This window comes from Cimex lectularius, unplaced genomic scaffold (assembly GCF_000648675.2).
Source record: "Cimex lectularius strain Harlan isolate CLEC.00 unplaced genomic scaffold, Clec_2.1 scaffold14, whole genome shotgun sequence".
Taxonomy (NCBI): domain Eukaryota; kingdom Metazoa; phylum Arthropoda; class Insecta; order Hemiptera; family Cimicidae; genus Cimex; species Cimex lectularius.
In genome coordinates, this window is record NW_019392637.1 from 2,527,479 (window position 1) to 2,544,602 (window position 17,124).

Here is a 17,124-nt window from a genome sequence, read left to right on the forward strand (position 1 = left end):
GGAAATATCCTATAGATAATCTTGTTGCTGATCCCGAGCCAGGGAATGGTTTTTCGAGATCCGGCCTCAGAGATTCCGATCCTTTTTGAAGGCTTGGAGACTTGACAAAATCTCCGTCGTTTTATCTCGATCTGAGCCCAAGCGAGACGAGGCGGACCGCGTCGAAGAATTTAGAAATTTATATTTTACCTGCGGTTTTAAACGATACACATTTTAAGTAGGACCGTTTAAAAAGGTTTTGTTGTTATGATTAGTGTTTTTTTGTATGTAATGAGGAAGCTCTGCGGGGGCTCGAGTAGGACGGATGTTTCGCGGATCCTTGACCGGGGATTGGATGACGAAGGGAGAGATCCTTTTAGGGGTTAATCGCCCTCCGATTGGCCACGCCGGCGCGAGTGGGCGAGACTGAGCGGACCAATCACCGTCCCACCGGCTGGAACGCGATCCTAGCCGAGCCTTGCCGAGGGGTCCGCCAAGCCAGGCGAGGTGCTTTAGTCACGTCCAGGCCTCGTCGCGGGCAGGGTACAGGTTTCGTCCGTGTGGATTAGGTACACAAAAAGAAAAGAAGAACCAAAGGAGAAGAAGAAAGAAGAAACCCGTTCTTCCCCGATTTTCCGTTCCGTTTCTCTTGCCTACGCCGTGCGCGCCCGCGGAGGAGTGTACCGCGGTCCGACCGCGAGACGAGGGACACGGGCCGACCCCGAATTATGGAGCCCCATGTCGACAAATTTGACAAAGTGAACGGTGGTGTGCCATTCCAGTTTCATACTCAGGAGCCCAAGTCGTCAGAAAGGAAGTACGAGTCATATTCGAGGATAAAAGGTGAGTCGTTTTAGTCCAGTTCGATTTGAAATGCTCCCTTGAAAGTAGAAGAAATCACAAAGAGAAGAAAGAACGGGGTCTAGTTTGACAAGTTTTCTAGGAAAATAGAAGAAAACGGGCGAAAAAATTTGCATATTTTGAACATTAGAGATAACTCAAGAGGTCAAAAGTAGAAGAAATCGTTTTTCATCGCTATAGAGATATGTGATCGGGATGAGCTGAAAATAGAAGAAATTGTTTTTCTAGCAGAGATTTGTACTAAGAACGTGATATGTTTGAATGGGTTTAGTAAAAAAGTAGAAGAAAACGGACGAAAAAATTTGCATATGCTGAACAGAAGGGATAATTCAGTAGGTCATAAGTAGAAGAAATTATCGTTTTCCATCGCTATGGAGATATGTAATCGTGATCAGCTGAACGTAAAAGAAACTTATTCCTGGCAAAGATTTGTACAAAGAACGGGGTCGAATTTGACAAGTTTTCTAAGAAAGTAGAAGAAAACGAGCAAAAAAATTTCAATATTTTGAACATTAGAGATAATTTAATAGGTGAAAAGTAGAAGAAATTATCGTTTTCCATAGCTATAGAGATATGTAATCAGCATCAGCTCAAAGTAAAAGAAACTTTAATTCCTGGCAAAGATTGTACAAAGAACGGGGTCGAATTTGACAAGTTTTCTAAGAAAGTAGAAGAAAACGGGCGAAAAAATTTCAATATTTTGAACATTAGAGATAATTTAATAGGTGAAAAGTAGAAGAAATTATCGTTTTCCATAGCTATAGAGATATGTAATCACCATCAGCTCAAAGTAAAAGAAACTTTTATTCCTGGCAAAGATTTGTACAAAGAACCGGGTCGAATTTGACAAGTTTTCTAAGAAAGTAGAAGAAAACGGGCGAAAAAATTTCAATATTTTGAACATTAGATATAATTTAATAAGTCAAAAGAAGAAATTACCTTTTCCATCGCTATAGAGATATGTCATCGGTATCAGCTGAAAGTAGAAGAAACTGTTATTCTGGCAAAGATTTGTTCAAAGAACGGGGTCGATTTTGACAAGGTTTGGTAGAAAAGTAGAAGAAAAAGGGCGAAAAAATTTCCACATTTTGAACATTAGAGATAACTCAATAACTCAAATGTAGAAGAAATGATCGTTTTCCATCGCTGTAAAGATATGTGATCGGGATCAGCTGAAAGTAGAAGAAACTGTTATTCTGGAAAAAAAATTTTTAAAGAACGAGGTCTATTTGGACAAGATTTGGTGGAAAAGTAGAAGAAAACAGGCGAAAAAATTGCATACTTTGAATATTAGAGATAATTTAATAGATGAAAAGAAGAAATTATCGTTTTCCATCGCTATTGAGATATGTGACCGGAATCAGCTGAAAGTAGAAGAAACTGTTATTCCTGGCAATGATTTGTACAAAGAACGGGGTCGATTTTGACAAGGTTTAATAGAAAAGTAGAAGAAAAAGAGCGAAAAAAATGTGCATATGTTGAACATTAGAGATAACTCAATGAGTCAAAAGTAGAAGAATTATCTTTTCCATCGCTTTAGAGATATGTGATCGGGATGAGCTGAAACTAGAAGAAACTGTTATTCTAGCAATGATTTGTACAAAGAACGGTTTCGAGTTTGACAAGTTTTCTAGGAACATAGAAGAAATCGGGCGAAAAAATTTGCATATTTTGAATATTAGGGATAATTTAATAGATGAAAAGTAGAAGAAATTATCGTTTTCCATCGCTATAGATATATGTAATCGGGATCAGCTGAAAGTAGAAGAAACTGTTATTCCTGTCAAAGATTTGTTCAAAGAACGGGGTCGATTTTGACAAGGTTTGATAGAAAAGTAGAAGAAAAAGAGCGAAAAAAATTTACATATGTTGAACATTAGAGATAACTCAATGAGTCAAAAGTAAAAGAAATAATCGTTTTCCATCGCTATAGAGATATGTGTTCGGGATCAGCTGAAAGTAGAATAAATAATAAAAATGTGGAAGAACTCGGTTCAAATTCAACTATTTTTGGTCCTAAAAATAGGAAAATTTTTAATAATCAGGCTTATTTAAAAGTAGAAGAAACGGCCGCTTTTCATGATTTTACAGGCAAAAATATACACGATAGGTTTAAGATAATTTAATAGGAGAAGAGAATAGATTTGCGATTGTTTTCTTATTGTAAAAGTAGAAGAAACTTTTTTTTCATGATATTGCAGGAGGAAAAATAGAAGAACGCGAAAATATTTGATTGGGTTCAATTAAAAGTAGAATAAAGTTTTTTTTCATGATTTTGCGAACAAAAAGTATACAAGATGGAAGATTAGTTTTACAGGGTTTAGTTAAAAGTAGCAGAGAGTGGTTTTTTTAAGATATTCCCGAGAAAATGTAAAAAAGTACGGAAAATAATTTAATAAGGCTTTAATGAAAAGTAGAAGAAATTGTTGTTTTTCGGGATATAGCGGAAAGGTAATATAGAAGAAAGGGAAATTATGTGACAGGTGTGTTAATTGAAAGTAGAAGAAACGGTATTTTGCGGGAGGAAAATATAGAACATAACTTGATAAGGATTGGGTACAAATAGAAGAAACGGTTTTTTTATGGCATCATGAAACAGAAATTGTAGAAGAACTAGAGTATATTTGACATGGTTCAACTGGAAGTAGAAGCAAGGGGAAAATATATGATTTGATAGAGCTTAGTTTAAATAAGAAGAAGCCGCGGTTTGCGGAAGAACGAGAGAATATTTGACACGGTTCAATTAAACCGAAGAAAGAGAAGTGGATTTGCTAAGGTTTAGTAAAAAGTACAACAAACAATTTCATGATATTACGTTCGGAAAATATAGAAGAAAGGGAGAGTGTATGACAGCTTTCAATCCAAAGTAGAAGAAAGAGATTTTTTCACGACAGAGCGCAGAAAATGTAGAAGACAGAGAATAGGATTTGATAGGGCTTAGTTAAAAGCATAAAAAAACTCGCGGTTTCTCATGATTTTGCGGGCAGAAAAATATAGAAGAACGGGATTATTTGACAGGGCAAAAAGAAAAAAAAAAGTCTTGTTTTTTCATGACATTCCTGGCAGAAAATGTGTAAGAAAGGGAAGAGAATTTGCTAGAGCTTAGTAAAAGTAGAAGAAACCGCAAAGCTAAAAGTATAAGAAACTGGCAAACAATATGAAAAGAACAGGAGAAAGAATGGGACAAATAAGACTTAGGTTAAAAAGCAGAAAAAAATTCCGGAGCAGGTAAATGTGAAAGATCTCAAGTTTCAATCATTTTTTAGTCATAAAGATAGAAGAAACTGTTTACATAATTATACATAAGATTAGATTAGAATTTAATCGGGCTTATTTAAAAGTAGAAGAAACGGCCGCTTTTCATGATTTTGCAATTTGAATGAAAAGGTTTGTTAATATTTGGCAAGGTTTTGTTACGGTACAAGTAGAAGAATCTGTTTTTTTCTTCATGGTATTGCCGGCTGAAAAATAGAAGAAAATGAAATTATTTGGCAGGCTTCAATTTAAAGTAGAAGTAAGCGGATTTTTTCATTACATTACTGGCGGAAAAGGTAGAAGAAAGGGAAAATAATTTGATAGGGCTTAGTTAAAAGCAGAAGAAACTTTTGTTTGCTGTTATATTGCCGGTGAAAATATAGAAGAACGGGAGATATATTTAAAAGAAATTCTTTGTTCGTTTTTTTACTGATTTTACGGGCAAAAAGGTAAAAGAAGAGCTTATAATTGTAACCAGTCTTTCATACAAGTAGAAGAAAGTGTTTATTATATATATATGAGAGAGATGGAATAAAATAAGTCTTAATTAAAATTAGAAGAAACCCAGTTCTTTCTTGATATCATCGTGCAGAAAATGTAGAAGACCAGGACAAAATTTGATAGGGTTGTAATTAAAGTAGAAGAGAATGGTTTTATAATTAGCAGCAATTATACAGTCATTATGTATACAAGAATAGAAGAACAGATGATAATTTAATCTGGCTGCATTTAAAAGAAGAAAAAACTGTTTATTTTTCATATCGGAGGCAGAAATTATATAAGAACGGGACATTATGATGATGAGGGTTAGTTAAAATTGAACTGTTGTTTTTCATGATATTGCCGGAAGAAAATTTAGAAGAACGGGGTTGAATTTTAACAATGTTTATAGAAGGAGATTCATCTGAAAATGTTGTTGTTATAATTGGTACCAATTATACGTTCTTAATGAATACAACAATTGAAGAATAGAAGAGAATTTAATAAGTCTTTATTTAAAAGTAGAAGAAACGGTTTGTTTGCCATGATATTACGGGTAGAAAATATAGCATAAGGGATTTGATAGGGTTTCAAAGTAGAAGAAGCGGCTTTTTTCCTGATTTTTTTTCCGGAGAAGAAAATTCAGAAGAACGGGTTCGAATTTTAAACCCTGCTTAGATGTACAAGTAGAAGAAACTTGTTTTTGTATAATTAAACGGTAGTAATTTATTCAAGATTAGTATAGAATTTAATCGGGATGATTTTAAAAGTAGAAGAAACGGACGTTTGTTCGGGATTTTACAGGGCGAAAAATTATAGAAGAAAGTAAGATAATTTAATGGATCGACAGTAAAAGAAACTTTTTTTATTTCACCACGGGAGATTCTATAACCAGTTAAAAGTAGAAGATTTTTTTTTTGTACAAGAATGAAAGATAATTTAATAGAATCAGGCCAAAAGTAAAACAAATTTATTTTTTCCATGATTTCTTTGGATAGATTTTGGTTGGGTTCAGTTTAAAAGTAGAAGAAATTTTTTATTTGACGGTCAAAAAATATAAAAAAAGGAAGATAATTTTCGTAGGTATCAATTAAAAGAAACTTTGGCTTTTTTATGAAATCACTGTAGAGGATCTGGTGAGGCTTAGTTAAAAGTAGAAGAAATGTGTTTTTCATGCTATTGCGGGAAAATATAATAAGAACGGAAGAGTACTTTATACTCTAAAAAATAGAAGAAAGTTTTTGTTTTTAATATTTGAAATAAAAAGTACACAAGGTCAAGATTGAATTTAATAACAAAAGTAGAAGTATTGTTGATTTTTCATAATATTTCGGGTAGAAAAATATAGAACAAACAGGCTAGAATAGGATAGGGTCAAACATAATAATTATAAAATGTACAAGAACGGGCGGATGGTAATTTAGTAGAGTCCCGTCAAAAGTAGAAGAAACATTGGTTTTTCATTGTCTGAAAGGCAGAAAAAAAATAGAAGAAAACGATATGACTTGATAGGTTTAAAGTAAATGAGTCATTTTTTACTGATTTTTTTTCGGAGCAGAAACAGAAGAACCTGGTAGAATTTGAATCATGTTTGGATATTAAAGTAGAAGAAATTCCTTGTTTTTTACAATCAATTACACGGTCTTAACGTAATATAGAACATATGATAATTTAATCGGGCTCGTTTAAAATGAGAAGAAATTGCTGTTTGCTGGATATCCCGGGAGGGGATTCGATAGGCTCCGGTTAAAAGTAGAAGAAATTTTTTTAAAACACATTATTGATAAAATGTAAAAGAACGGTGAAATGGAAATTCAATAATGCTTAACTGAAACTGTTGAGGGAAGGGTAGAAAAAATAGAAGAAAAGGATATTATTTGGTGAGTTCAAAGTAAATGAGCCATTTTTCCTGACTTTTTTCGGAGCAGAAACAGAAGCACCTGGTTCTTTTTGAATCATGCTTATGATATAAAAGAAGAAGAAATTTCATTTTTTTTAAATCAATTATACGGTCATAATGTTATACAGAATGTATGATCATTTAATCGGGCTCATTTAAAAGTAGAAGAAACAGCTGTTTGTCCTGATATCCCGGGAGGAAATTTGATAGGCATCAGTTAAAGTTAGAAGAATTTTTTTTTTAAAGATGTTATTGGTAAAATGTGAAAGAAGTGCGAAATTGAAATTTGATAAGGCTTAATTACAATTAGAAGAAACTGTTGTTTTTTGTTGAGTGAAGTGTAGAAAAAATAGAAGAAAAGGATATTATTTGGTGAGGTTTAGTTCAAACTAAATGAGCCATTTTTTTTTTTTTCGGAGCAGAAACAGAAGAACTTGGTAGAATTTGAATCATGCTTGGATATAAAAGTAGAAGAAATTCTTTTTTCAAGGTATTATTGATAAAATGTAAAATAAGGGCGAAATGGGAATTTAATAAGGCTTAATTAAAATTGGAAGAAACTGTTGTTGTTCGTTGAGTGAAGGCTAGAAAAAATAGAAGAAAAAGATATTATTTGGTGAGGTTTAGTTCAAACTAAATGGGCCATTTTTTTTTATTTTTTCGGAGCAGAAACAGAAGAACTTGGTAGAATTTGAATCATGCTTGGATATAAAAGTAGAAGAATTTTTAAAAAAATTATGCGGTCATTATGTAATATATACTAGATGATAATTTAATCGGGCTCATTTAAAAGTAGAAGAAACTGCTGTTTGCCTTTGGAAGAAATTTGATAGGCATCAATTAAAAGTAGAAGAAATTCTTTTTTGAAGGTATTATTGATAAAATGTAAAATAAGGGCGAAATGGGAATTTAATAAGGATTAATTAAAATTGGAAGATACTGTTGTTTTTCGTTGAGTGAAGGCTAGAAAAAATAGAAGAAAAAGATATTATTTGGTGAGGTTTAGTTCAAAGGAAATGAGCCATTTTTTATTATTTTTTTCGGAGCAGAAAGAGAAGAACCTGGTAGAATTTGAATCATGCTTGGATATGTAAGTAAAAGAAATTTTTTCTCTTTTTTCAGTCAATTATAAGGACATAATGTAATATATGAGAATCTAATAATGCTTAATTAAAAGTAGAAGAAACTGTTCATTTCTTCATGTTATTGCGAGAATAAAATTTAGAAGAACGGGGTCAAATTTGATGTACAATTAGAAGAAAATGTTGTTTTAATAGTTAGTAGCAATTATAAGTCCATTACGTATTACAAAAATAGAAGAGTAGAAAATAATTTAATCGGAATTATTTAAAAGTAGAAGAAACGTTTTGTTTGCGATGATATTCTTTACGGAAAATATGTCGTATAGTCAAAGTAAATGTATAGAATGGGACAATAAGGTTTAGTTAAAATTTAGAAGAAACATCCGGAGGAGAAAAATCTGGAAGAACCGGGTTCGAATTTCAACCATGCTTAGTCATCCAAGTTGAAGAAACTGTTTATATAATTATACATAACGTCTACAAGATTAGAATATATTACGGCCTATTTAAAAGTAGAAGAAACGTCTGTCTTTCGCGATTTTACCGGAGAAAATTCTACAAGAAAGAAAGATATTTCAATAAGACAAAAGTAAAAGAAACTTTGTATTTTTTCACATCACAGAAAAGGATTTGATAGGGTTAAAAGTAGAAGAAAGTTGTTTTTTTTTTGTGATTTTACAGGCAAAATAAATTTACAACAATTTAATTGAATTACAAGAACGGAAGGTTATTAATAGTTTGGTTATAAACAGAAGAAACTTTGGTTTGCAATGATAATCAGAAGAAGTACAATTTAAAGAGGATTGGTTAAAAGAAAGAGAATTTTTTTATGATTTTACAGGCAACAAATAGAATTATGGGATTAATTTTCTTTTTATTTTTCTTAGATCAGATAAAAATAGAAGATATTTTTCTTGTTGCTGCTGTTTCTAATAACGGAAAATCCTATAGGGCTAAGTGAAAAGTAGAAGAAGAAACTTTGTTTTTTATCAAAACATTTTGGGCAAAGAATATAATAAGATAATTGGGTAGAGTTTAGTCAAAAGTAGAAGAAGCTGTCTTGATACTAAGGAAACAAACAAAAAAGTAGAAAAATAGAATGTAGAAGAAAATATTTTTCAATGTCTTATAAGAATTTTTGTTTAAGAAAAAGGTCGTCTTGATTAAAGTTAGAAAAAGCATGAAAATATTGTGAGAATTAATTTCAGATAAAAGTAGAAGAAACTTGTTTTTCATGATATTGCGGACAACACATATAGAAGAACGGAAGATGATTTGATGTAGGCTAGCAAAAAGTAGAAGGGATTTGTCAAAAGAAGAAGATCAGTCTGTCAGTCTGGACATTACAGGAACATAAAAAAGTAGAATGTAGAAGAAAATATTTTTCAATGTCTTATAAGAATTTTTGTTTAAAAAAACGTCTAAAATGTCTTGATTAAAATTAGAAGAAACATGAAAAAATTGTGGGAATTAATTTAAGATAAAAGTAGAAGAAACTTTTTGTTTTTTCACGATATTTCGGATAACACATATAGAAGACCAGGACATGATTTGATTTAGGCTAGTAAAATGTAGAAGGGATTTGTCAAAAGAAGAAGATCAGTCTGTCAGTCTGGACATTACAGGAACATAAAAAAGTAGAAGAACGGAATATAGAAGAAAATATTTGTCAATGTCTTATACGAATTTTTGTTTTAAAAAAACGTCTAAAAGGTCTAGATTAAAATTAGAAGAAACATGAAAAAAAATTGTGGGAATTAATTTAAGATAAAAGTAGAAGAAACTTTTTGTTTTTTCACGATATTTCGGATAACATATATAGAAGACCGGGACATGATTTGATTTAGGCTAGTAAAATGTAGAAGGGCTTTCGAAAGAAGAAAATCAGTCTGTCAGTCTTGACATTACAGGAACATAAAAAAAGTAGAATAACGGAAAAAAATTGTGAGAATTAATTTTAGATAAAAGTAGAAGAAAATGTTATTCACCGATGAAATGTATAAAAGGGATTTTTTCAACAAAACTTTTTCAACATTTCTGAGTTGGAAGTAAAAGAAACTCTTCTGTTTACCTCTTCGGTCGGCAGACAATTAGCTGAAAGTAGAAGAAACTGATTGTTTTACATGATATCTTCGTCGAAGACAAAAATCTTAACTTTTTTTTCATAAACGTAAAGGAAGCTTTTGATCGCAGGAAAGGTAGAACAAGGCTGTTAAAAGTAGAAGAAGATAACAAAAAGTGAAAAATCGAACTGAGTTCGTTGAAAATAGAAGAAAATCCTGTTTTTTCGTTCTAATAAAAAAGAAAAAATCGTTATATTTTGGATTTAAAAAAATAGAAGAATGGAAACGTTTTTAAGAAAGCTAAATTAAAAAGTAAAAGAAAGTTTGGTCCTTTCATTACGAATTAACAAATATAGAAGAACGAGGAAGAATTAAAAGTAGTTAGCCTTAGTTAAAAGTAGAAGAAACTATTGTTTTTGTAAGATTGTTTGATATGTGGAAGTTTATTCTACTTTTAACACTAACAAAAGAAGATAACTAAAGTGCTAAGTTGAAAAAAAAGTATATATGTAAGAAAGGGAAACAATTTAAGGGGTTTGTCCAAAGGTAGAAGATAATTCGGGTTTTCCCTTGAATTTCGAACCGACAAATCTAACAAGGCTTGACTGAAATTAAAAGAAACTTTGGTTTTCCCTTGTGCAAATGCACAATAATTGAACCGGGTTTGGTTGAAAGTAGAAGAAATGGTTGTTTCTCTTACTTTAGGCAGAAAAAACGTCGAATTTTGTTTGTAATTTTGGTCGGGGGAAAAATAGAAGAACGATAAAGAATCTAATTTTGGTGGAAAAAAAATATAGAAGAACCAAAAAAAGTAGAAGAAACTTTGGTTGCATCAATTTTGGAAAAACAAATGCAGAAGAAAGATAAATAATTAAACTGGGTACAATTAAAAATAGAATAATTCCGGGATTTTTCCTTTATATCCCCCCCCCAAAAAAAAGAGTTTTTTTCGCAAGAATTTCGGATTTTTCTTCTAGTTTTAGTTTTGTCTTAAATGCATTATTCTGCAGTTTTTCTTCTACTTACAGTTTTATCACAAGCATGCAAGATTTCCTTCTACTTCATTTTGTATAATAATTGCATTCTTCTTTTGGGGGTTTTTCGTTTTCCACTGCCATTTCTACCATAATTGATTTCTTCCACATATAGTTTTATTCTTCTACTTGCAATTTTTAATATAAATGCACTCTACTTCAAACATTTTTCTTCTATTTCCATTTTTTAACACTGCATTTTTTTCAAACAGACATTTCTTCTACTTCCATTTGAATCATAATCGATTTCTTCTACTTACAGTTTTGTCATAATTGATTTCTTCTGCCATATAGTCATTTTTCTGCAGTTATGCTTTTTCTTCTACTTTCATTTGTATCATAATCGATTTCTTCTAATTCCAGTTTTGTCATAATTGATTTCTTCTACTTGCATTTTTGTTATACCCGCGTTCTTCTACGTACGGTTATTTCTTCTATTTCTGTTTTGTCATAATTGCATTCTTCTGCAGGCGGAATTTTCTTCTATTTACTTTCTTTGCTATAAATTCTACAAACAAATATTTCTTCTACTCCCAGGCTTTTAATAACTGCATTCTTCTGCTGACGGTTTCTTTTCTTCTACTTCCATTTTGATTATTTTCGTAGATAGTTTTTCTTCTATTTTCAAGTTTTGTCATAAATTCATTCTTCTAAAGGCATTTTTTCTTCTACTTCCAGTTTTTTCATAAATTCATTTTTGTACAGGCATGTTTTTCTTCTACTTTCATGTTTTTAAAAATAATTTTATTTTTTTGCGGGCGGTATTTGTTTTTCCGCTTCCATTTCTTTCATAATTGGATTCCTCTTCAAATAGATTTTTCTTCGACTTTCATTTGTTCATAAATTGGATCATTCTGCAGTCATTTTTTTCGTCTACTTCCATTGTTCTCATAATTGATTTTATCTACAAACAGACATTTTTTTAACTTCCAGTTTTCTCATAAATCTATTCATTTTTTCTTATATATATATTTTTAAATAACTGCAATCTCTTGCCGGCAGTTTTTCTTTTTCTACTTCTATTTCTGCCATAATTGTTTCCTTCTAAACATGTTTTAATATTATTTCGATTTTGTCGTAACGGCATTCTTCTACATTTTTTCTTTTACTTCGTTCTTTATCATAATTGATTCGTTCAACCGTCAGACATTTCTTCTACTTACAGATTCATTCTTCTGCAGATAAATTTTTCTTCCACTTAAATTTTTTAATTAATTGTATTCTTATGGGGACTTTTTTCCTTTTTCCACTTTCAGTTTTTTCATAATTGATTTCTTCTGAGGTTAGTTTTTCTTTTACTTTGATTTTGTCATAATGGTATACTTTGGCAGATTTTTTCTTCTACTTTAATTTTTGTTATAATTGATTTCTTGTACTTCCAGTTTTGTCGTAAATTCATTCTTTGCAGGCAGTTTTTTCTCCTTCTACTTTATCATAATTGGATTATTTTTTAACCCTTTTTTTCGTGTACTTCTAATTGGCCAGAAAAGGATTTCTCCATAAACAGTTTTTTCCTATATCCAGTTTTGTTATAAATTCGTTGTTTTTATAGGAATATTTTTCTTCTACTTCTATTTTTGTTCATATAATTGCGTTCTTCTGTAAGCAGTTTTCTTCTACTTCCAGTTTTGTCAGTTTTTTGCAGCTTCCTTGTGGTTCAATTTTTTGTCATATGTGCGTTCTTTTAGACATGGTTTTTTTCTTCTACTTCCATTTTTGTTCATATAATTGCGTTCTTCTGTAGGCAGTTTTCTTCTACTTCCAGTTTTGTCATTTTTCTGCAGGTTCCTTGTGCTTCAATTTTTAGTCATATGTGAGTTCTTTTTTTTAGACATGGTTTTTTCTTCTATTTCCATTTTTGACACAGTTCCATTCTCTCACAAGCAGTTTGTCATCTGCTTCCAGTTTCGTCATAACTTCTCCTGCAGATGGTTTTTTCTTTCTACTTTTCCCCAAGCGTTTGTAATTTTTGTTTTTTACACACACACACAAACACGCTCGCGCGCGTCAACTGGACACCCCCATTGAGGTCAATTATCGTCGGGTGTCAATAATTGTCCTGCCTCCGTGCCGAAGTCAAGGGGGAAAATGAGAAATAGATTTCAATTGAAATCAAAAGTCGAATCGTAACACCGATAGGTAATTGTTATAAAACACCCGTTGGATTAATTAATTGGGTTAAACGGTCTCGTTGAAATTAACTTTCCAGTTTTTTGTTTTTATTTATTGTTTTAAATTAAAATTAATTTAATGATAATAATAGTTCATCACGGTTGCTTAACTAATTCCTCTACCACTTGTTTGTTTTGTTAGTTCAATTAATTATTCACCGACACTGAATGGTATATATATTTTTTTGTTTTAACTGTATCCTGATAAGGCAAAAGTTGAGATTTTTGAGGAAAAATCACCAGAGAACGCGAAAAATCGGTTTTTCGCTTGTGCTGAAAAGCACAGAAGATTGAATGAAACACAAAGTGAACCTGGTCAAATTTCAAAAATCGAGACGCCGTTTTAAGCTGATCCGATAAGGACTAATCGTCAAGCATTTAGGACAAGAAAAACGTTCATTTTATATATTAAAAATGGGCGAAAAAAAATCTCTATACTTTAGGCTTTCAATTGTACAAAACGTCAAAGGATGGTTATTTTGGGAAGGATTTGAGATAGGTGAAAGAGCGAGACGAGACGGACCGTGAATTTTTATAAACAAACGGCAGACAGAGAGAAAAAAAAGGGAAAACAAATTATCTCATAAACCAGTCAATTGAATAATAATGATAAGGCGCGGGGGGATTCCGTTACGTGTTTATTTCCATAAATTAATATTTAATCGGGAGATAATTAACAATTACATATCCACCTGCTTACCGGAGAAAAATTGGTCAGGCGACGGTTGCCTGGGAGAGGGGTAAAGGAGAGAATTAGCGAGAGATAGCGATGCCGCATATCGCCACTTCCAATTTGTTCCATCTCCGTATTTTTTCTTTATAGTTAGACCTTGTAATTTCTCTAAAAGAGTATGAAAAACCTTTTAAGAAAAAAAAATCCACGCGCGCATTCGAAAAAATCCCAACCCCGCCTCCAGCCCACGCCGTGCAGAAAGGCGCAGAACATGAAATGTATCGTGGACATGAACCGAGGGCTATTTGAAATTTCGAAACGCCGTTTTAAACGTGAGACGGCACACTGTAATTATCAACTATTAAAGAAAGGATAAACGATAAACCGGCTGGGGGAGGGGGATTGACTTTGTTGGAAAGTCCCCCCTCGGTCTGGGGGCCCCCTAAGGGACTTATGGGCTTTTAACGATAATATTTTTTTACAAAAAAGTTCTTTCTTCAGCAAATTGAAAATTAAAAGAAAAGAAAACAGGAATAATGGAAATTTTATTACAGTCTCTCTCTCTAACTCTCTTTCACTCTGTCTCTCTCTCTCTCTCTCTCTCTCTCTCTCTCTCTCTCTCTCTCTCTCTCTCTCTCTCTCTCTCTCTCTCTCTCTACCGCTTACTTTTTCCCTTTCAATCAGGAACAATTTTCAATTAGTCAGCCCTTTTACGGATGGAATTACGCCTTTTCCGGGTGAAAATCGTACATAGTTCGTTATTCAAAAACACAGAACATAAGGACAAGATAGAACATGAACATAGGAATTTCGGGGATCAGGTGGCACCGTTTTAAACGTGAGACGGCCCATGTTAATAATCAAAAGTGAAAGACAGGATTGGTGACGTTCTAAAGGGTTGATCAAAGTTTTTCAGGTAGTGATTCGTGATTTTTTAAGTCGTTTTTTCCATTTTGCTTTCTGGGGTTGGGTGTTTGGAAATTGCTCAGTGCTCTGTTTTTCCGGTTGGCTTTTCCCGCTCGTTTGGCTAATACCGTCACCGCTAGATCCTCGGTCGAGATAAAGTTTCGAAAATCTGGGCCGGAAAAATAGTTTTCACCTGAGCCCTCCCCCCAGTCTTGGACGGATTTAGAATCCTTTCACACCCCTCGAGCCGTTGCGGGGTTTTTCCAGCCGGGACGTAACCCCTTGGGCCCTTTCCCCGACCACCCCCCTGGTCGAAAAACGGAAACAAAGCCCCAAATTGGGAAAGTGGCAATTTCCCCCCGGTGGACGGAAATTTTCTCACACGGCTCGAACAAATTAATCCGGCCCGGTTTCCGAAGGGTTTCGGGGCAGAAAGTACAAATTTTCCCCGAGATTGTCGTAGTTAGTAGTTTTGTGAGGGAACACGACGAGGCTGCGCGGACCAGAAAGATACCCGTGGGTGATTAAAACGGAACGCCAAATCACGTGATGTTTCCCATTATAAAAAGCAGACCGAAACAAACACCGATATTAATCAAAGCAATTAGACACCAGGTATGTGTATGAATCTATACATGGAATAAATAATAATAATAGTTATTTTGTTTATGGATTTTTATTTAGGAAAGTCTCATGTTTAAAAAGACGTTTTGGTGTAGAAATCAAACGAGGTTCTTTTTGTCTTTTGTATGATGATTCTATGTTTTTTCCGCGAAAATTAACTTTAATATCGATATTTAACACGGATAATTATTGTTATTTGTTTCCTTGATTATTGTTTGTTATACTGGACTGTCTCAGGTTTAAAAATACTTTTTTACTTTTGAAATCTGACTAGGTTCTCGTAGTCGTGTTATTTGATGTTCTGTGCTTTTCTTTGAAAATCAAGTTTAATATCAATATTTAACATGGATAATTATATTTTTTTATTTTATTCTTTTTTACAAGGGTTCGCAACAGCGGAAGTTATATAAACCCTCAGGGTGCCGGTGTTTTTGAAAAAAAGCCCATTTGTAAGTATTTCGGGTTAGAATGCAGGGCTACTGGATTCGAACCCGGGACTTTTACCTTACAATGATGAGCGCCGTGTCAACGCTTAAACTTTAAGGCCATCGACGCACCATGGATTAATTGTTGTAATCTGTTTCTTTGATTATTGTTTGTTATTCTAGATTGTCTCATCTTTAAGAAGTTGGTTTTGGTTTTGATATTAGATGAGGTTCATTTTTGGTTTTATTTCATTTTCTGGGCTTTCTCTCGAAAAATCAAATTTTAAAACAGTTTTTTTCCATTTGTATAAATTGATTTGTTTCTTTGATTATTGTTTGTTATTTTGGACTGTCTCAGGTTTAAAAAGACATTTTTCATTTTGAAATCTGTCGAGTTTCATTTTGTCGTTTCATTTCATGCCTTGTGCTTTCTCCTGAAAAATCAAACTTACCATCAGTTTTTGACGTGTACAATTATTATAATTTGTTTATTTGAATACTGATTATTCCTCTGAACAGTCTGTCGTTTCAGATGGCGTTTTTAACTTTCAAATCTGACGAGTTTCTTGTAGTCGTTTTATTTGATATTCTATGTATGTTTTCCCTGCAAAACGGCCTTTTTATCAATTTTTAAGACGGATAACTATTTTTATTTATTTCATTGATTGCTGTTTGTTATTCTGGACTTTCTCATGTTAAAAAGTTATTTTTCATTTTGAAATCTGACGAAATTCATTTTTAATTTTATTTCATGTTCTGTGCTTTTTTATTCTAAAAAATAAATCTTTATAACGATTTTTTAAATGAGTTATTATTTTTATTTGTTTCTTTGATTATTCTTTGTTATTATGGACTGCACCAGGTTTTAGAAATTGTTTTTGGTTTGAAATCTGACTAGGTTCTCGTAGTAGTTTCATTTGTAATTCTGTGCTTTTTCCTTAAAAATCAAACATAACAACGATTGTTAACATGGATAATTGTGTTATTTGATTCTTTTATTATTGATTGTTATTCTGGATTGTCTCGTATTTAAAAAGTTGGTTTTGATATTCGAAGAGGTTCATTTTTCGTTTTATTTCATGTTCTGTGCTTTCTCTCGAAAAATCGAACCTTAAAACAGTTTTTCCCCATATATAATTTGATTTGTTTCTTTGATTATTGTTTGTTATTCTGGAATATCTCAAGTTTAAAAAGATGTTTTTCCTTTTGAAATCCGTTGAGGTTCGCTTAGTCGTTTTGTTCAATGTACTGCGACTCATGTTCCACATTGTCCAATCTCATCAATTTGTTTTAAATATTTTTTGTTTACAGAAATGATGGAGCTCTCCTCGGGGGCGGAGAGGACCTGGTACACGCCCGCGGAGCCTCTCAGGTCCGACGAACAGGGCGACGTCGGCATCCTCGAGACACCCCAGTACCACGGCGTACCGGCACCGTACTACCACCACATACCACACTACGCGCCCCAACAAAACAGTAAGTAGAACCAAAAAAATTAAAAAATGGTGAAATTTGAGAGAATTTGGCGGTTGTTTTGTTTGGACCCAGCTGATATGGCCACCAGCCGGGTTTGGCTAATCCGATTAGGGCTGATCCCACACCCTCTCTTCCGAGACTCGTCGTTTAGCTCACAGAGGAGGGTCCAACTAACCGCATTCACCCTCCATAACC

General features: G+C 32.9%; 1 protein-coding gene across 6 annotated transcripts in view; it reads left to right on the top strand.

Moving 5' to 3' along the window:
- The first annotated feature begins 464 nt into the window (after window positions 1-464).
- LOC106671965 (GATA-binding factor C-like) overlaps window positions 465-17,124 on the top strand; it is a 90,569-nt gene continuing 73,909 nt past the window's right edge. For 2 of the 6 annotated variants that reach the window (XM_014402987.2, XM_014402990.2), the window contains exons 1-2: window positions 465-822; window positions 16,765-16,929. In XM_014402987.2, coding sequence (XP_014258473.1) covers window positions 708-822; window positions 16,765-16,929 — 280 coding nt within the window. In that variant the 5' untranslated portion in view covers window positions 465-707. Of the gene's footprint in view, window positions 823-14,331; window positions 15,020-16,764; window positions 16,930-17,124 lie in introns of those variants that run through there. The other 4 variants (XM_014402988.2, XM_014402992.2, XM_014402991.2 and 1 more) reach the window with 4 other exon arrangements.